A 21,865-nucleotide genomic window follows, 5' to 3' on the forward strand; every position below is an offset into this window, starting at 1 on the left:
GATGGGTGGGACTGAAAGAGCTATGAAGGAGCTGTGACTGACCCAAAGTCACCTAGCTGGCTTTGAGTGGAGGAGTGGGGAATCAAACTCTGTTCTGCAGATTAGAGTCCTGCTGCTCTTAACCACTACACCAACTTAAAGGAAGGCAGGAAGAGAGGAAGCAACCTATTCCAATGCATCAGAGCTGTTACAACCCCCCCCCCAAAAAAAACAGAATGGGCCAGCACTATCCACACTTCTCTATGGCAGGAGTCAGAAAGAAGCAATGGGTCTGTTGAGCTGATTCAGCACACAGGTTCATTCAGAAAGAGACAGCCCTTCAAAATACGTGGGCCCCAGGCTTCGCCTAGATAGGGTCAGATGCCAGGGGCACGGAAAGGGAAGGTCTTTTGTGCTGAGATAACTGCTGCTGTCTGAGAGGGTAGGTGTATACACTTGCATCTTAACATGCATTCATCAAACACCCTTTCTTTAAAACCAGGCCCTTAAAATAAGTAATACATAAATAAAAGAATGGAAGTGGTTTACAGGGCTGGTTAACATCCATCATAACATGGAACACTTTTTGTTTCAGGTTTTCAAACAAGGTATCATCAAAGGAACTAGACGTTCACAGGGCTACAATTAACATCTTGCAGCTCAAATCAACCCTGATAATCATGACCTTTTAAAAAAAAATAACAAATGAGTTGACTTCCTTTAATCTGGAAATGGCCTGCCAAGCAAAGGCAACTGAGTACTGCAGGTGACCACAACAGATGTTGGGTCATTTTTCTTTTCTGAACTTGTACTTTATTAGAACTTCTCAGCACTCCTAGGTGATTGAGAGCGGTGGGGGGGGGGCATCAACTGTACAACCAGGCCTTTAATTTTTACCTGTCCTTCATTTATTCTAATCTCAACTTTTTCTTCAGTGAGGACTGATTGAGCCTTCCAACATACACGGAAACACAACTGTGCACTCTTAACAGTGCATCCCAAATCCCAACCACAGCTGCAGAATGACTTTTGGTGTTGCAGAGTTTGGCATGCAGCAAAGAATACAAGTCCTCCCAAGCCCATCTAGTTAGTAAGAACATTAAATGTAATCTAAATTGACTTCTGAGTTAGAATGGCATATCCAAGTATTCAATGGGAATTAAAACCAGTGGGGATGGAAACAGAGACCCATAGGGTTGGATGTTGCTGAAAATTTCTACTAATGGAAGAGGGGGGCGATTTTTGCCAAATCCTCTCTCCTAATGTAAACCTCTGACTCACAAGGAGTTCCTGCAGACACCCTATTCCCCAGGAGCAGTATTTGGAGGTTTAGTGGGGAAGGGGGGGGCAAGGAAGTCCTGTTCCACCAACAAAAATCCCTTTCATAACTGGAGACCTACTGTGGGATATAAGCTGTTATTTCACAGTTAGCAAAACCACGTGTCCTGCCTTGTCATTTTCAATGTATGTCCCAGTATGTCCCACTGAAATCAATGGGCCGTACTTTATTGCATTTTGGACTGAACAAAGGGCTTGGCCATCTAAAATTTGTTGTGTGGTACCTGAAGTCATATGGGGAGGTGGTAGATTATACCTTATGGCTACAAGGCTTAGTAGAGAATTACACCTTCGCAAATCACTTGAAAAACTGGGGAAATGTAGGTGCAAACAATGTTGGGTGTTGCCTAGTAAAGGAATAACTGTGTGCAATATCAGCACCACTGGATTGGTGCTCATAATTAGAGATGGGCACGAACAGCAATATGAACTTTAAAAAGCCACGAACAGCCCAATCAGCTGTTCGCGAACAAGCTGTTCGTGAGGGCCTATTCTAAACGAACAGGTGGTAGTCGCAAGCCTCATTCATTGCTGTTCGTCAAGTCAGACAATCTGGCACCTGCAATCAATTCCCTTGGCAACTGGAGGCAGGGACTGCCTGAACTCTGTCTGAACTCCAGCTGTTGCCCTGGAAACTCCAATCTAAGACCAATTTAGCTAGATAGGCAGGTCTTCCTTTCAAGTATGGAGCTCCAAATTTGTTACAAGGAAGCAAAGAGCAGGGGGGAGGGGGGCTCCTAGCTCTGGTTTTGCAGACAGTGAGGGAGAGACAGTTGCTGTTGGCATTTTGAGAGAGAGACAGGAAGAGTGCATTGGAGCTTGAATTTTCTTTGTGTGTGGTGGGATAGGAATCTACCTTTTCAAGTTCCAGGGCTGCTGCCAGGCTCTGGGCCAAGCTATTATTTATTACTGGTACCTTTCCTGCTGCCTGCTCAGGTAAGGTTTCTGGGAGTGGTGCAGTAGGGATCTACCCCTTCAGGTTCCAGGGCTGCTGCCAGGCTCTGGGGCCAAGCTATTATTTATTATTGATACATTTCCTGCTGCCTGCTCAGGTCTGGTTTCTGGGAGTGGTGTGGTAGGGATCTTGATGGATGGAGGAGAGCCTGCTGGCCCCCACGAACAATGAACATGTTCATGAACAGGTCATGTTCGTCAATGTTCGTTGTTGTGGATGGCAACAAACAACGAACACCATGTTCATGTTTTTTTTTTCTGTTTGTGCCCATGTCTACTCATAATCCAACAAGAAAGAAAATGCCGGGTGGAGAGAATGGGGGCATTTTACCTGGATATAGAGATGTACAACCAGAGCTCCAAATCCATGATATGGTCCATTTAGATAATCTCATAAATCAAATATTTTTTTCCTTTCATGGCTCCTGCAATTATTTGTATAGAATAGAACTGCACAGGATGGAGTTGGGAATTTGGTAAGTTTGTATCAGGCCCAGGAAATGATGTTTGGGCTCTGCCAACCATATGGACCACTGAGGCATCCCAGAACTGAAGCATGCAGGAGTTTCACCAGTTCTTTGTAGTTTTCTGACTTGCCCTATACTTGATGCAGCTGGTGGATTAGGGGTTCTTCTGGTGTATCTAGTATTGCAGGCCTCTGTAACTTTAAAGTTTTCAATTATATTTCTTCATTGCGTTCACTATGATATTTTGTTCTAGCCACGGCACTGAGAAATAAATTGGTTTTGAATTGCAGACCATGCGGTGAAGAAGCCAGAGGTGCAGCATCGCCCCAGCTATTCATCTGCTGCTAACAAGAGTCCTATTTGTCTTGCCCGGGGTGTCACTTTAGCTGGGGACAGATTAGCGAGCATTTCATCCTAATTGGCAATACATTTGAAAACAATTTTAAGTGAAGAAAGGCAGCGAGATTTTTTTGTCCTGTTTTCATTTGGGTGTAGCATTTTCAGAGTCCTCTTGCTTTTAAATATATATATATACACACACACACCAAACAAAGATTTCACTCAAAAGTCAGAAGAACACGCAAAATGACCTGGAGAGAAATAAAGCTGTTTTGCTTCTTCTTCAAACTTCAATTTATTTACACCTCTGGAAATGATTAAGGATTTCCCACATTGCCCTCAGGGACCAGATAGCGCTTTTGCAATGACCCGCTGCACATTCTTTCCAAGGTTAAGCAAAAAACAACCCCAAACCCCCCTCTTTTGACATTTTTTTGAGCAATCTTCACATAACTGACATGACAAGGGGCAGAAAGGGGCAGCTTCTCCATTTGCTGGTGAAAAGGCAGGGTCTCTCCTCTTTGCTTCTGATGTGGGCCGCTGTCTGCAGGGATAAGTCTTGTCAGAACAGATCCCCTTCACTAACTAGTCTCTGCTTCCTTAGCTCAGCAGGCCAAACTCAAACACCAGACAAACAGAAAAGCCAAACACAGTGTTGAATTAGAACAAGTTCCACCACAAGGTAAGATGCGCCTTTGTCTTGAAGCATCCCTGAGAAATGCTCACCCAGCATTCCACTGGAGATCTCCAAAGAAAGAGAGTCCCATCTCTCTGACGTGCTCTTATGATTACGTATTTCTTCCAAATGCAGGACATAAATCTGCCTCCCGCTAATTTAGACCCATTCTCTCCTAGTGGCTAGGATTCTGGCTAAGAGCCCTTCACATAAATTAACACAATAATTCTTCTAGTAACCCTGCCAATAAGTAGGCCCCATATGACAAAGGATGTGGCCTCAGGGTTTAAGTACCTAGAGGAGTCTGGGATATTATACATACGTTCCTTTCCTTCCTTTCATGAGATCCCCCCAACCCTCTCTTCTCAGATTTTCCTATTGTACATTGCCTGTAGTGAAAAGTGAACCCATATACGCTCCAAAATTCTGACAATGTTAAAGAGATGGCTTGCCCAGCACTGTCCAATGAGTTAATAGCCAAGCAGAAATCTAACGTACGGATTTCACTTTTTTATTATTATATTAACTCACAAATGCCACCAAATATGGGCAAGTTTAGAGAAATCAACAATACAATAGCAAAAATTGTCATACTGGGGAATCACATCCAAGTATTTGTTACTGCTCCCTTCCTCCATGATTCTTTCTCCTCTCTCCCAATTGTCTCCTCACACCCACACTGTGAGGTTGATTAAGCTGAGCAGCAGTGACTACCCCAAGAACATCCAGTGAGGTTCAGAACAGTATGAAGAGTAGGAACCTCGGCTCCCCTGGTCCTAGCCCATCACAGTGCCTCACTGGTTCTCAAGTACGGCAGAGAACAGATTAGAACTCCCTTGCTAATGGTTGTCTCACCTTGCTCTCCATAAATTGTAGGGGGAAGATGATGCTGAGGAAAAAATTGGGGAGGCAGGTCTCCAGGCCCAGTAACAGGTGGGTAGAAAGCTGTGTGAGAGTTATGAATGAAATGTGGATGATGTGTAAGGTATGGTGGTAAGTGGTGGGTTGGAGAAATGGCGGAAGGATAGCTGGGAGGATAACACTCAGGAGACTGTGGGGTGACCACCACCCTGCGAACGCCTGTGTTGTCTTCTATTACCTGTGAAGGAAAGCAGCCAGATTAATATAATTGATGTTATTTGCCCCTGAAATAATTGTGTAATGCGCAGGTTATTCCCTCATTTCATGTTTTTTCCCAGTCAGCTTTTCATGGTTCAGATGAATAATGTCTAGGTCTGTCTGTCTGTCTGTCTGTCTGTCTGTCTGTCTGTCTGTCTGTCTGTCTGTCTGTCTCCAATGCCAGCAATTTCTGTGGTACTTAAATCAATATTTATTACAATGGTCCATGACCAGCAAAAATGTAACAGCATTCATATACTCAAAAATTCTAAAACTATAGATTTATACTCACACATTAATGATTATAATACAAAAATTAAATATGCAATTTTAACATTTCATCCGATAAAATTATCATGCCTTCATTAGCTGGCAGATTTTATAATATGGTAATATATTGTACAGCAGACATTTAGGCAGCTACACTAATTATATAGCAAGACATTCCGTAATTGGTTTAAGCAATGAGATTTTGTGTTCAGATCAAAGAAAACTAATAGGCATAACTAGTGGTCTCTTCTAAGGGACAAACCTTGCCTCACAGAACAAAGACCATTACCAAAAATGGTTGAATGGAGCAACATATATCTGAGACTTTTGAGAAAACAAATTCAAACATTTATGAACCATCACTTACAAATCAATATTGTAGAACTAAACTGGAAAGTGAAAAATTAAGACAGGGATTAGGCATGACAATAACAGATACATATGTACATATATAAAACCGCCCTAATTATGTAGAAAGACATATTTGAGGTAGGCAATGTCTGATTTTTAAATTTTTTTAAAAAGAGAAGGAATGCAGAATCTGACCAAGGATTACCCCCTCCCACTCCAAATAGGGCTGTGATGCCAGAAATAACCCTAACATACGAGATGCGCTACAGTGGGAAGCTACTAAGGCAGGAAGGACTTTCCACTGAACTACCGTGGCTCATCAACCCAATATTATTGTTGTCCAGGACCTCAGGCAGGCCTTTCACAACAACTGCCATTTGCAGACCATTTTTATTGGCGGTACCAGCATGAGACTCAGGTTGCTGACATGCAAACCATGTGCCCTCTCACTGAGCTGGGGCTGTTCATCAGCTGAAGGTGCAATTAATAATCCTTGATTCGTTTTGGTGACTGAAACCTACAGAATCTAATGCACATGTCTGTAATTTATGGCAACCCTTGCTAAGATTTTCAAGGTAAAAGACTAACAGAGGTGGTTTGCTTTTTCCCTGCTTCTGTGTAGCAACCTTGAACTTTCTTGGTGGTCTCCCACCCAAGCACTTACCAGGGTCAACCCTGCTTAGCTTCTGGGATCTGACAAGAACAAGATAGTCTGAACCATCCAGGTTAGGAGACAGAATCTAATTCAACATGGATATGTTATTCTCATGCGCTCTCTATAGGTTTTGTGCATGTTTCCCATCATTGGCACAGTCCTCTTGTTACCTTTCCCAGTGGGTCTTCAAAGGATTTAACTTTGGCTGGATTTTGACAAATAAACGGTTATATTCATTGGAATTGTATAGGTTTAGGGAGAGAGAAAATCTCTATTGACAGATTAAGAGTTTATAGCCATGTTTATAAGGTAAACTTTACTTTCATTGTTACCTTGGGGATAACAATTCCCTTCTTTCCCACACCTGAACAGCCTTATTTAATACTTTGTAAAGCAATGGTTTCCTACACTTGTTTCAGAGTTAGACAAAGTTATATTTAACTTCACAGGTATTTGCAGCTCAATATTTCTAGTCTATAAGCTTACATCTCTGTATGCCGCCATTATTTCCCTCAAGAGAATAAGTTTTGGATTGTGTTCATAGATCTGAGCTGAAAAGGATGAAGTGCATTTCATGATAACTCTGAGAGCTGCAGAAAGCACCACTTGTTGGTAACTATGAAGTTCCTTCATCCTTACACAACAGAAATGGCACCAGAGGCATTTTTAAAATTCCATAAATAACTAATTTATTTAATTTAGAGGGGAAAGGTCAGGTGAAATCAGGGGTTGAAAATTTCTGAAGTAACTTATGCTCTTCACAGATACTTAAAGCTTCTGTTTTGAGGCTTTGATTCCCTTGTTTTCCCACAAGCATTCTAGTATACTTTCTTTTAGTCTTCTCTTTCTCTTTTGGAGTTAGGAATGCTGGTACCCACTTTCTAGTACCCCAATCTCCTTCTCTCCATGCACCAGTGCTTTCCTTCAGTCGTTAACTGAATCTGAAGGTCTCCACAAGCAGTTTCCAGGCACATCTTCGCTCTCCAGAGTTACCTCCCTGTTTGACTGGGCAGGGAAAATCTCCTCTCCTTAGATCTTTGGCCCATTTGGAGTCTGCACCTACTTCCCAAACATCCTTGCCAACTTTCCCCAGTTCTCCTGCCGGTGTTAGAACTGCTTTCCATTCGGACTTCATCTCCCAACTCTTCACACTGGATTCCTCTCAGTGAGGACTGAAAACAGCCCCTCCTCTTTCCAGCTCATGCTACTCAATCAGATGCCTGTCACTCAAAGGTCTCTGATTCTGTGAGAGATTAACCGTTAACAGTCATGCAGCTGTGTGTGTACAGCCCTTCCAGGCTTTTTTTTTACAACGGGCAGCCAGTCACAGCAACATTTCAGGATCTCTTTCAAAACAGGATGCAATCGTTGGCCCATTCCAAGTGAAGGCAATGTCTGTACCAGGGATCACTTCATCACTGGCAGTTGGCTTTGCGTACTTTCAGTGATGTATAAGGCTTTTTTTCAGCAGGATCTCCCAGCATTTGAGATCTGGCACCTCTGAAAAAAGATCACGTGAATGATGGTCCTGTTCCTGGTACCCAAAGACCCGTGGGCCATCTCCCTGGGTGGAGCTTCTCCCGGGCCACCTGCTTCCCCAGCCTCTTCCCTGGCCTTTTCCTTCCTTCCTCCCTTCCTCCTTCTTTCCTTGCTTTCTTCATTCTTTCCCATGTTAGTCTGTAGTTGCAAAATAGTAAAGAGTCCAGTAGCACCTTTAAGACTAACCAACTGTATTGAGGCATAAGCTTTTGAGAACCACATACATAAGCGGGTGTTGTCAAGATATTGATGGCACCCAATACCAATGCCTCAGACAATCTAATTCAAAAGTCTTTTAATCAAATGGATTCTGGTTTTGGAAAAGGCATGACCTAACTTGCAATTTGCTGCTCACAAAGTAGATATCTGGCTCACAACACTGCACCACTTAGAGGGAATATTGCAGCCAGGTAAAGGTTGGGGAGGCGAGCGGGCTCAAATTGAGGGAGCGCTCCAAGGGGTGGCTGTGCCCTGTGCAATGACCTCACTTCCAGGAAGCAAGGTCACTTCCAGAAGTGATGTCACTTCCCAGAAGTGACATCATCGTGTGTTTCTGGTGGCGCAAGCATACATGTGATAATAAAGAGATCCACCACTTCTTTTTCCAGAAAAAAAGCCCTGGTGATGTCATAATACTATGAAGCCAGTCAATTTGGCTTCATGAGGACATTATCACATTTGCTATGTGATCCCTGACTGGCTAGGATCCCTTGAGGAAGGAGAACACACTTGCCATAAAATAGGACAATATTAAGCAAACACAATACGACTTGCAGAATGCTACAATCCTATGCAGAGGTCTAAGTAGAGGTAAAAATTTAAGCACTCTTAATACAGTGTGACTTTTATGATACACTGCAACCAATATAGATATACAGTGTAGCATACTGGTTAAGTGGCTGAGATGCAAATCAGCACTCTGCTTGTTCGACTCCCATGACTGCCATGAGCTCAGTAGGCGGCCTTAGGTAAGCCACTCCTCTCAGCTTCAGCTCTCCAGCTGTGTTATGGGGCTAATAATAACACTGACTTTGTTCTCCGCTCGGAGTGGGGCACTAATGTGTCTAGAAAGGTGGTATATAAGCACACTGTGGTTGTTGGTATTTTTTTTTTAAAAAAAAGCTCATGCGGGAAGTGAAAAACAACATGCCAAACTTGCCTCCAATCAAATGCTGAAGAGCATCCATACTGTGTAATCAACTGACTACAAAGGACAATACAAAGTAGCATGCCCCAGCACTCACATACAAAACAGCATATATAAACACAAAAATCTGAAAGCTATCCCTTCCACAAAAGCAAACTTGGTATGCAGAACTTCAAGTTCAGGTCTCAGTTTTTAAAAAGATCTTACATTGCAAGAATGAATAAAGACAACTTTGCCTGAGATCCTGAATATCCTCATCCAATACAATTTTGAGCAAGAAAGATCTATGATCAGGACTCTGTGTTACAAGTAGCAACATACGTTCAGATGTAAAGCACATACACTGAAGGACACAGGTGGAGTTAGCCTTAAAATATCTGTACCTGTAAATGTTGAGATTAGAGATGGGCACGAAATGAACCACGGAACAAAATTCAGGACAGAACAGCCAGTTTGTATTCAAAGAACCACGCGTTCCATGGGACCACGTTTTTCCAAACCAAACAAATTTTTCTTACCGTTCCATGGCCAGTTTGGACACTTTTGGCGCCAAACACTCCATTGCCCAGGCAACGGTGGCAGTCTTTAGGTTGCCCCCAATCTGAGGCCTCCAGGCTTGATTGGCAGCTGTCCCTACCAACTAGAGAGCTCCTACTCTGGCCCATCCAGCCAGGAAAAGGGGAGGGAGGGTTAGAATCTCTAAGGCAACTGAGGAGATGGGCCTTCAGCAGCTATGGTAACACAAATCTCTTCCTCCCAAACCATGTCAGGCAGGTTTTTCTGCCAACCAGAGTGCTCCTGTGTTGTTCAATCTTAGCTTTTTCCATAAATAAGGGAAACCGTGTGATTTCTGGTTTCAGTTTCTCTAGAGTGGGAGAGGGAGGCCCCCCGAACCGGTTCTGAAATTGGTTGAGTTCGTTAAGTTCGTGTTCCATGTTCTGTGAAAATGAACGAACCATGAACCAAGTGGTTTGGGGGGTTTTTCGTTCCGTGCCCATCTCTAGTTGAGATACTTTGCAGATCTTGAGTGTATAGTTTAATGCTTTGATAGACCTTAATATGGGTTGCTGAGCCAACTGGCACTTTCTTTAATATGTTATCTGTATAGCACTAGAACCTTAGATGTTAAGGCCCATCTAATCCAGCACCCTGCTTCCCACAGCAGCCAGTCCCCTCTGGAAAGCTCCCAAGCAAGGCACAAAGCCCCCCCCCCATCATTGCCCCTTGTCTGCAATTGGTATTTCAAAGGCCCACTGTCTCTGAACATGGAAATTCCATTTGACAACAAGATGCTGAGTATTTGTGAGTAGGTTTCCCCAAGTAGATTTATCGGTAAGTCAAAGCTATGGGTAGAAAGGATTCCTATGGGGACTGAGGAGAGAAGGCTAACCCTCCCCCTATTCCAGTTTTCCCAGCTTCAAGTGGTCCTACAAGTTTCAGCCAACGGGGAGATGCAGGAGCTCATGTGCAAGGTTGGAAAAACAGCACAAGAGGAAAGAAAGCCCCTTTCTTTCCCATTATTGTCCTGATCTTAACTGTGTGCCTTCGCACCAGCTATTTAGCAATTTAAAAGCCACCTTGAAGATACATTTGCAGATCGTCCTGTATCTTCTTTAGTTTGGTCCTGAGAAGTGCGGCCCAGGGTGCACAGAAAATAGGCTTGCAGGATGCATTTGAAAGAAGGGAGATCTCTGAGGAGGTACAAAGGGTTTGAAGAGGACTGCAGAACTGGAAGAAAAAAGCAAGGAATTCTGACACAGGCAACTCCACAAAATACCTGTGGTGTCCCCTAGAGACTAGAAATGGAATCTACCTCCTCACCCCTCAATCCCCCAATCATGTCCTCCCTGTGTGGCACAAACCAGTGACAGGATGGCTTCCTCTTTGCGCAATCCCACAAAACTCAAGCTGCAAGGAAACATTTTTTTAAATCCTAAGGTGTAATCAATAGACAGAAAACTAAGACTTATAGTCTGTCTTATAGTCCAAAGAATTGGATTAACAAAGTGTGTGTGTGTGTGTGAGGAGGATTTTATGATTTTCGCCTAATAGGCCCTGATATTTTTCCATAGGGGTATCTGTTTTCAGCTCAACTCTTGAGACAGAGGCTTTCAAGGGCAGCCCAGACCAAAGTCAAAATGTGTTTTTCTTCACAAACTGAGGAATCCTCGTTTCCTTTACATCCTTGTCTTCCCAGCGCCAAAAAAAACAGAAGGCAAATTGAATAATCACTCAATAATCCTATTAATTACCAACACAGCACAAGCAAAAGCCAAATAAAAGGCAAAGACAGCTATTACAACATCAGCACTGACAAATAACAATGGAGAAGCAAACCAGTGACTACTACGTGCTTCAAGCTGTTATTTAGCATGAAGTCATTTGTGAAGCAGAACATTCATTTTCCACATGGCGGGGAAGTACATTTCAACTGAACGAAAAAAAAGAGACAAAATATAGGGTTTTTTCCTACAATTACAATACCAGCTGCTTTATTTAGAAGCTCAAACACTGTGTAAAGGCTTATTTAATAAACTTTGGTTGTCTTCTGGAAAATTCAGAGCAGAGATGGGCAACTGGTAGTGCAGAAATATATCTGCCCAGCCCAGACCTATGCAGGAGCACCAAATTTTAACTGTTTTCAAGTTGGAAAAGATGTTGGTTTGGATGCAAGGCTTCCACAAATGGAGTAAAATAATAAAGAGTCCAGTAGCACCTTTAAGACTAACCACCTTTATTGTCGCAGAAACTTTCGAGAACTACAGCTCTCTCATCAGATGGAGAAAGTTTGTGGAAACAAATATATCACATTCCTCTTCTCCCAGAGGCCCTCTCCCCCAAACTTGTTTTGGCTACCTATAGATAAGCACATAATATCCAGCATTGTGTAGTGGTTAGCATGTCAGGACAAAAAGCCCAGACTGAAACCCCTATTTTTCTATCAAGCTCACTGGGCCAGCCATTCCCTCTCAGCCTAACCTACCTTGTAGGGTTGTTGTGGGAAGGATAAGGAGGGGAGAACCAGGCAGAGCTCATTTTGAGGGGGAACGCACAGGAACGCAGTTCCGGCAGTTCCCCAAAGAGGTCACATGTCAGGTGGCCTCACCCCTTTTGTGCCCGTTTCAGCCTGTATTGGGGCCAAAATGGCCTGGATTGGGCCTTTGACAGGTGGTGAATCACTCTCCCACTCAGCAGCGGTCCGATCCTGACCATTTTGGGCCCCTTTTCTGCCATATTCAGACCCTTTTCGCCATTTCGGGCCCAATTTCAGCCCTGAATGGCCAGGATTGGGTCCAAAACAGCCAGGATAGGTGATGTCAGGGGGTGTGGCATACGCAAATCAGTTATGCCAATGACACACTTCTGGTGATGCCAAGGGGCGTGGCATATGCTAATGAGTTATGCGAATAAGTTATGCTAATGAGTTCCTCCAGCTCTTTTTCTACCAAATGATCCCTGGAACCAGGTATATCTCCCTGAGCACTCTGGAGGAAAGGCAGGATGAAAATGGACCAAGAGTTAATTAATGGACAGATGGATAAATAAAGGCAAGGCAAAATAAAAGTTAAAGAAAACTGGGATTACATATTTTGCAAATGGAAATCAGTATTTTGCAGATGTGAATCAGTAGTATTTTGAGTGAGTTTTCAGTACTGAGTATGTATGTATTTAATTAACAACCTGTTTGGTTAAAACTGGCAGAAGGAGGGCATTTCTATGGAATCTGCCTCAGAAATAGTTTTCTTTTATTTCTAATAATTTCCTGATAATGTTCCAAGTGATGATGCCACACACACATGTGTAACATCTGGGATCAATGCCTTTGAGACTCTGCATTATGTCTTTTGAAGATGTCTAGTAAACTACAATGCAGTTCCCCCGAACTACAGAGCAGGGAATCAGATACAATTAGTGGTGACAGAAGCCTATTGCATCAGAATGACTGATAGGAAGTTTTTCCTAAGAGGGGAGAGAACAGGGAGTTAACTCTCAGATTAAAGATCTGACAAACTATAGGCAATATGGCCATTACACTGAAAATTTTGGATGTTTCAGCTCAAGATGGACAGGTCAGTAGAAATGTACCATTCTTCTATTGAACTAGATGGAGACAACAGGGAAGAACAAACAGAAAACCTTGACATCTACCTGTTGTGGAAATATATCCACCTTAAGAGTGTAAAATTAGTCAGAGGCATAAACCTTGACCAGTTCAACACCGGCGGGGAGGGGTTAAAAAAAGCCAGTGTGGTCTTGCAGCTAGGATACTGGACCAGGATGGAGGAGAGATATGGGTTCAAATCTTCCCTCAATCATGTAGCCAGGAGGTGCTGTCAGGACCGTTATTCTCTTTCAGCCTAACTTACCTTAAAGAGTTGCTATGAGGATAAAATAGGAGGATAGAAATACCATGTATGTTGTCCTGAGCTCCTTGGAGAAAGGGTGGGATGAAACGGTAATAGATAACGGATAGAACAAAGGAGGTCACAGTAAATAGGTACCACTATTAGTATCATTGCAAATAGACGGCCATGCAACTTTACCCACTGGCATAATTTTTCTGCTTCTCAAGAGAAACAGAGAGTTTGAAGATTGCAACATGCACTGTGGGTCAGGCCAATGCCCTCCCCCAGAGACAATTAGCTGCTTGAAATTTAGCTCAAAACATTAGATGTTTCTTGCTTTCAGATCTTGTATTTACCTGCATTGTGTAATCTGCCTTGAGTCTCAGTAAGAATAACATAACAGAAATAAAATAGATAATTAGCGATGAGGGCTACAAGCGTGCTTTTAGAAAAAAATATAGGATGTTGAATTCCATGCTCAGTTTTGCCCTTTTCCTGTGCTCATGTGGAATAGAATATAGACAGACTTGCGAGTAATCAAATGGTTCTTAAAACAGCATACCTGTGATATGTAACCTGGAGGCACGTGTATGGGAGGAATGGATCCATTGGGTGACATCATGGGAACCTCTGCAGGTCCTGTGAGGACAGAGAGAAAGAGGGAGGAAGAAAATTAATTCAGATATGCTGAGCAATTATGTGCTGCACTGAAAATCTCTAGGAAATCTATAGGACCAGTACCAATATCAAGACATTGCACTTTTCATCTGTATGGAAAGAAACCACCAATAAGTCACAGCATTACATTCTTATGTACCTTTGGACACACTTTGGCTTTCTGCTGCTGTCACTGAACCCTTATCACCACCAGAAATACTAAGAAATTTCTACCCACACATTTTTCGGGAAGTTATGTGCTGGTTTCCTACCTAAAATAAGTCTGAGACTGGTTCTCCAATGTGTTTCCCAAGAAACAGAAATAAAATAGACCTAAATCACCACAATATACCACAAATGCACAAAAATAAGAAGTGTATAAAAATATTAACCATGTTATAATACTACACAAACAGACAATGGTGAAATAAGAATCACAACCCAGCTAAACACACATCCATGCAACTGACAAAAGTCCTGGGGGTAGAGGAATAGTTTAATCTGGTGTCAAACACAGGAAACAATACCAGGCAAACTGAGAAGGAGTCCCAGAACTGTGGCATGATGGTAGAGAGAATGCTGCATCTTATACCCTCCCATAGAGTATTCCTCAAATAGTCCTGGCTAGTTTGATCTCCTCATATCTCTGAAGCTAAGCTTTTCTCTGAAGCTTGTTCAAGTTTCACCTCCGGCATGAATTTAGTGATTAAAAGCTTAAACTCTTAGCTCATAGGCCCTGCATTCATTGTGCACCGCAGTTCCTTGCACTACCAAACCACGCCATTTGGAGCCAGCAGTTTGGAGATTCTTTTTGCTGTGTGGAGCAGCCCGGAAGAGATCAATGGATCTTCCCAATCACTGGCAAAATCAAGATGCCCAGATTGCCCTAATATTTTCAGTTCTGTACTCATTCCTATACTCTGCCCGAACCTTCAAAACGGTCTCATTGGCATCCATGCCAAGTCTGTAGGCATGGATACCGGCACCTCCTCCTAAGGAACGACATATCTCATTTCTTTTTGAACCCCTATGTAACAGAAAGCTTTCTGGCAAACCACCATCTTGTTTCATTTTTATTTTTAAACTTCATTTATACCTCACCTTTCTCCTCATTGTGGACCCAAAGCAGCTTACATCATTCTCCACTTCTCCATTTTATCCTTACAATATCCTTGGAGGAAGATCGGGCTGTGTATGACTGGCCCAAGGCCACCCAGCGAGCTTCCATGGGAGAGTGGAGATTTGAACCTGGGTCTCCCTCACCTTAGAATGTCACTCTAGCCACTAAACCCATGTATGCGTCGGGTATGGTATATCTTAGGAATGATCTTGAGGCTGATTAAGGAGTGAATGAAGAGAGTTTATTCAGGATCAGGAATAGGGTTGCCAGGTCCAGGCTGGGAAATTCCTGGAGATTTGGAGGGTAGAGCCTGGAGAGGGTGGGGTTTGGGGAAGAGGAGGGGCCTCAGAATGGTATGATACCATAGAGTACACCTTCCAAAGTAGCCATTTTCTCCAGAGGAACTGATCTCTGTCACCTGGAGATCAGTTGTAATTCCAGGAGATCTCCAGCCACCAGCTGGAGGCTGGCAACACTAATCAGGAACTACAACTTTGACAGAAAGCTGAGAGAAACAGGATACTAACTGCCTCACTAAACAGGGAGGAGGGACTTCCGGGAAGAAGCAGGAAGTAGCCTGTCAGATTTGCTGCCCCCTGCAGGTATTCTGTGTCTTCTGCCTTCTCTGTACACAAGACATTGTATTTCCAACGGTATGTTGCATCCTGCTCTGGAATATATCTCATGTCCCATCCAGACAAGCGGCACGGGGGGGGGGGGGGGGCGGGGTAGAGAGAGAGATCTACAGGCCTCATTTCAAATGTACAAACTGGCACAATCCAAAAACAGAAAACATCACTCACAGTAAAACTGGAACAAGTCTGAGCCTGTACACCTTTCAGCTTGGTGTAATAGCTAAATATAAAATCATCCTCCTTGAGCAAACATGACGGTTGCTGCTTAGGTTTGGAGATACCATCTTTTGCCCACAATGTTCGTATCTGAAATGTGCAGTTTGCATTCATATTTATGCTGTGAGCAAACACAATAGAGTTCAGTGGCAAAGTAAGTTGCCATTCACAAGGGTCGCAGTTCCTGGCCTGGCCTGCTGGCCTAGATAAACTTTCCCTTTTCGAGAGCTGGGAGTCAAGTTTCCAATCACACTCAATTTTTATATATGTGAAGAGCCATCTCAGGAACATACGAAGACCACGAAACTCATTACTTCAGCAGTTTGGATTAACCCAGGAATGTGGTTATATAAGCAAGAGGCTTAAAGTTTCCACTCAGAACTCCAGCTTGAGATGTGCAAACTCTTTGCTCAAGTATCAAATGCAAATCCAGAAATGCATATGCCATAAGCGTTAGGAGCCCTGCGTACTTGAGCTATATAAATGTAGATAAAAACAGAAAAATGGGGAACCTGTACAAAAGACAGCTGAGAAACCCCACGATCTTATTCCTATGATGCTTCTAAGCAAAATGGACTCATTGCAACATCTTGGCTTAGCTATGGCTTAACTTGGTTGGCAAATTTTGGTTATACATGGTTGTATACATTTCTGATAGGCTTTTAGGTAATCATGAATTAAAGGACTGAGTTGCTACTCAGGAAAGACAGAACCTCCTTGCGAACATACGAAACTACCTTTTCCTGAATTAGATCATTGGTCCATTTTGCCCGCTCTCCAGGATTTAGGAGAGAAAGTTTTGTCTTACCCAGCACCTGTTCCCAGAGATGCTTTATCTGGACATGATGAGGACTGAAGCTGCTCTGTAACACTGAGCCACAGTCTCTCATGATCTCTGTTGATCTGAGAACGCTCTCTTTAGAATATTGTTCAAACTCTAAAGACATAAACAGATTCTTTTGCTGCTTGCTCCTCCAGCTTTGGAACACATGAGAACTGTGAAAGCATGAGCCACTATTGAGAAGTGTGACACCCTGTGAGGTGGGTGGGACTGAGAGAGCTCTGAGAGAGCTGTGAATGACCCAAGGTCACCCAGCTGGCTTCAAGCGGAGGAGTGTGGAATCAAACGCAGTTCTCCAGATTAGATTCCTGCCACTCTTAACCACTACACCAAACTGACTAAAATTCAGCTCCAAATTCTATTGAAATCAATAAGACTTCAGTTCGTCATGGCTAATGTTTTCCACTGGTTGCAGTGGCTGGTTATGACTCAATTTTGCTGGATCAGGGCCTTAACATGTAACTGATCAACTCCCCAGAAGCTGTACTGGACTAAATTATTACTTAAACACCATAGGGCACATAGAATTCATCCATCCCTATTAGGATCTCCCTGCACCTACAGGTGACGCAACTGTCAACATCTCCCATAAACAATTTTAAAATCTGGTTAAAACTCCCCACGAGGCTGGCGCTGCTGTCTGTAAATGGCTGCACTTCAATAAAAACAATTGCATTTCATCATCTGATGCACACTATGCAAGGAGACTCGTAACCTCAAGCATGACCCGCAAACTGTTAAAGTCATTTGAGTAAAGAGGTTTTCAAGAAAGTTGGACAGGTGAGTGATTTAGTGCTAGATGAGGGTTCTTCTTGCTGCTTCTATTTCAGGGCTGGTGAAATGACTTTAACATGCGCTGACTCTCCTCGCTGTTATCAAAACAGATTCAAGCGGTAACTGCGTCTGAGGCCGAGAAGCTGTCTCCTGCCTGTGACAAACCGTGGGAGCGATTAAAAGGCAGCAGCCCATCCCGCATTAAAGAACATCTGACGAATGCAAAGGAGCCTTGTTAGGCTAGTGCTAAAGAAATTAAAATATTTACTGTTGATTTTGAGGAAATCTTTTTCAGTTTTTACCCAGTGTTACCAAACACTGCCCCTGGTAGCTTAGAAGGCCTAAGTCTATTCCCAAAGGGGCATGGCTTTGCATGGCTTTGCATGGGATGTGAAATAGTAAAGAGTCCAGTAGCACCTTTAAGACTAACCAACTTTACTGTAGCATAAGCTTTTGAGAACCACGGTTCTCTTCGACAGATGCAAGGATGCTACTAACTCCTCTGGATCTACGGCTAGGGATGTGCAGTTTAAAAATTTTCATAATAATTTTTGCATTTGCATTTTGGGTACGGCACTCTTTAGGTTAGCCTGATTTATGGTGTTGTTACCACTTTAGGATTTTTTTTTCGGGTATTTCGGGGGGGGTTCCAAAAATTCACAACAATTATTTTTGTCATTCTTCTCTTCACCACCCACTCCCACAGCAGCCAGAGCTTGGAGGGAACGAGAAGAATCCAGCGCCAGGCCTACCATGTTGGCTTTTTCTCTCCTGCAGCTTTCTCCCTGACATCAGCATTGGACACAGAAAATAGCAGGCGTGCTGGTGTGCTTCTGGGGAAGGAAAGAGAGGAAGCCAGTGTGCTTCTGGACTCCCACAAAGCTTGGCTGTCCCAGCGGCTATGTCCTCCTCCTACACACACCAGCGGCGTTATATTTTTAGAGAAAATTGGCAAGTATATAGTATTATATCAATATAACAGTATAGCGCTTACGTGTTCCCGGCTCTCTGAATTTCCAGGTTTCGTTTTTAAAAAGTAACGCTCTAGTTCCTTCCATTGTGGAGATGTATTCAGAAAATTAAACATCCTCTGTGGTGGGGGAGGAAACAGCCACTGTGACAGCCAACCTTGTGGGAATCCAGGAGTGCGCCATTCCACCTGTCATTTTCCTGCGGCATGGCAGGCTCTGCGGTCTCTGATGCCAGAGACAGGGAGAAACCTCCAGTGAAGTCAATGCCAGCATGGTAAGACCAAGGCCAGTTTGGTCCTTCCCTTTCTAAAATTTAAAGGGCCATAGGTGGAGGCCAGCTGTTTCCCAACTGGCTTCCTCTCTTTCCCTCCCCACTCCTGCACCTCCCTCAAACCCCGAAACACTTCCAAAATTCTGGGAGAGAAATTTTCATTGCTTCTGGTATTTGAGTTGTGTTTTGCATCATTTCAGGTGTGCTCGAGCTAACCCTAAAACAGCAAATTTTGGGTATAATTTCAGCTCAGGTATAGCATTTACTGCAGTGTGCCAGCCAGTATATAATATCAGACGCCTCCTGCACATTCCAGCCATGGCAATGGCTTGCAAATTTCTTGGCGCATGTCCCAAGGGTCAGCTAAGGGGAAAGGAGGGAGAAAAGAAGGTTCCAGTGGGCCCAAAGTCAATTCCCCTCCTGAACACCTAACCAAAGGAAGCTTGGGCCCATGCAGGCAGCTAATTTTTTAGACCTAGACATATGTTCATTGAATATTATGAAGGCAAGGTGGTATCAGGCAGCGCATAAGCAGTGGGGCGACCTGGGTATCCCCCACTTCCTTCACCTTGGAAATCTCAGTCCCCATGATGGAAAGAAAGGGTCAGGGTCAGGGTAGGGTCAGAGTAGAGAATCGAGACAGCCCCCGTTTTCACAGCACCACCCTACACTGACTGTGCTCACAATGGAAACAGGCAGACAGTGGCTTCTATATTTAAACAAACTATTATCATGCACTGTAGATTTACCACATAACACAGAGAGGGGGGACCCTCCAGTATCTTAATACTTATTCCAGTGTTAAAAATCTCTCTTATTTTCTATGCTCATACATCAAAAGTCCCTAATGAATAAAAACACTGGCAGGAACTGGTGCTTAACTGCTACATTTACTTTTTTCTTTGAACAGCCAATATTGAGTTCATTGCCAAGTGGCTCAATCATTCATACACACTCCAATTACTGGAGAGCAGAGGGGTTATTCTTAGGCTAATGTCTGCTCTGGTGCTTACGCCACGTGGACAGTTCCCTCTGGTTAAAGGTTTGTTTTGCCTCCTTCCAGTCAGAGCTACTAATTTCATGTGAAATAAATCTTTAACTGTAAACTAGCATCTTTCTACGCATTCTTAGGCACATCCCACAAACACCGCTCCCTCCCAGGGTTCTTGTACCGTTTCTAACAGTGCCACTGACCTCTTTTTTTTTTAAAGAAAGCCCCTCTCCTCTTGCAATAGTTAATTTACATCTGTTCTCTCGAGATCACTGCAAGGCCGAATGAGACTGTAAAGCATTTAAAAGGGCCAGAGAAGCAATGAACAAACAAACAACAAAATTAATTATTTCTGTGACTCCAGCAGTGCCCCTGTTAGCACAACACAAGTAATTCTACAGCCTGGTTGAGTGAACAAGCATATTTAAATCTCCTCAACAACACATGCTTTACGGTTCCATCCGCTTTTCCAGAAGTCATCTCAGCTCCATCATGATGAAAGTGGTCGTATCTGCCTGTTTTTCCTTTTTTTCTTTTTAGAATGAAGTAATGTCTTGTTTCAGGAAATTCCGCCTGATTAAAACTGAGGGGGTGATTAGTCCCCAACTCCTCCTTTTTCAAAATAATTACAGCAACAAACACTTTGGCTGGAGGGGGGTCAAGGACCAGATTTCTAGTTCATGCATGACCTTTTATGCAGACATTTAATTAAAACCTTTTCATTTGCTCCCTTACTACTTCTGAGTACAAATTTGGGCAACTTTTAGCAATGTCCATCCTGCCTTGAGCACTCTGTGCACAGTTACTTTAGCCATTGCTAAGTTCATTCCTTTAATGCAGAATTCTATTGAGTAGCTTTCAAGAGAAGAATAAAAACTTTCCAGCTGTCTACTATTGCAGGGTCATAGCTAGTTCTGAAAACTATCCCGTTATCTCCCAAATTAGCTTTCTATCCCCTTCAACTGTTCAACATCATATACAATTAAGGCCGTTTCCACATGGCTTACCTTTGCTCGTAATGACCCTGAACATCGTGCAAAAACCGCGGAAGATCGTGTTTTCTTGCGCGAGATTTGTGCGACGTTGCGCAAATCTCGCATGAGAAAACGCAATCTTCCGCGTTTTTTGTGCGATGTTCCGGGTCATTACGAGGAAAGGTAAGCCGTGTGGAAATGGCCCATGTCAGCCTTTAGATCTCAACCTGGTCCCTTCTTCGCTTCTGTTAGCCATATCCATGCATTTCATGACATATGGAGTCAAGTCCAAAACGAAATGTGTGCAAAATCTACCCTCCCACCACTGACTACTCTTCTGTCATCAGCTGCTGCATGTGTCGAAGATACTCAAAGACACCTGTAGCTGAGATGCAGCTCTATGAACAATGGTAACAAGCAGGGATATCTATCTAGATATTTCCAGGTGGGAAATATACGCTCTCAAGCCCTTACTGGTATCACTGTGCTGCTCCCCCCATCCCAACCTCTCCTAGGCAGAGTTCCCTATGATCACTCCAGGGAGGTGGATGACATCAGGGAGCCAGTCGGCCCCTCTGGGAATGTGAGGCACATGAGCCAGGCTTCAGCTGATCCAATGGAAAGGGCCCACCTAGATGAGCCTTACAAGCTACGTTCCACCAATCTGCTGAGCTATTGGGAGAGGAAAGAGATGGTCTGGCTGGACCCCCTTGTGGCTCAGGGGCTCGTTTCATACCCTCTGGTGATCATGCAGAGTGGACATGTTTATTCCTCGGTGATCAACACTGTCATCCCCCACCAGTCCTGTTCACTTCCCTGAAGGGTTCAGCGATCGATCTTCCTGAAAGGAACTTGCTGCTCTTCAAATACCCAGCCCTGGACTTGGAGAAAACAGGGACCCAGTAGGCATTACATATTAGGACTTTCAAAAGGTTTTTAATACGGGATCTCACCAAAGACTCCTGAGTAAGCTTAGCTGTCATGGGATAAGAGGACAGGTCCTCTTATGGACTGAAAACTGGTTAAAAGACCGGAAGAAGAGAGTAGGAATTAAATGGAAAGTTCTCACATATGGTGGGAAGTAAGCAGTGAGGTCCCACAAGGATCACTATTGACTGTCCCCAAAAGACACACACACCCCCCCCAGTTTCAGGAGGACTGGACCCCAGGGTCCAACGCTCCGGGCCTCTGAAAAAGCTGCCCCTCCCACTCTCCGTTGTTTTGTATGGAGGAAA

The 21,865-nt window shown here is 43.5% G+C and overlaps 1 protein-coding gene across 4 annotated transcripts in view; it reads right to left on the reverse strand.

Moving 5' to 3' along the window:
- FNDC3B (fibronectin type III domain containing 3B) overlaps positions 1–21,865 on the reverse strand; it is a 360,494-nt gene that overhangs the window by 145,859 nt on the left and 192,770 nt on the right. For all 4 annotated transcript variants that reach the window (XM_054983393.1, XM_054983396.1, XM_054983395.1 and 1 more), the window contains 2 exons: positions 13,743–13,819; positions 4,609–4,852 (listed from right to left, as the gene is read on the reverse strand). In XM_054983393.1, coding sequence (XP_054839368.1) covers positions 4,609–4,852; positions 13,743–13,819 — 321 coding nt within the window. The remainder of the gene's footprint in view (positions 1–4,608; positions 4,853–13,742; positions 13,820–21,865) is intronic.

The sequence above is a fragment of the Eublepharis macularius genome, chromosome 6 (genome assembly GCF_028583425.1).
Source record: "Eublepharis macularius isolate TG4126 chromosome 6, MPM_Emac_v1.0, whole genome shotgun sequence".
Taxonomy (NCBI): Eukaryota; Metazoa; Chordata; class Lepidosauria; order Squamata; family Eublepharidae; genus Eublepharis; species Eublepharis macularius.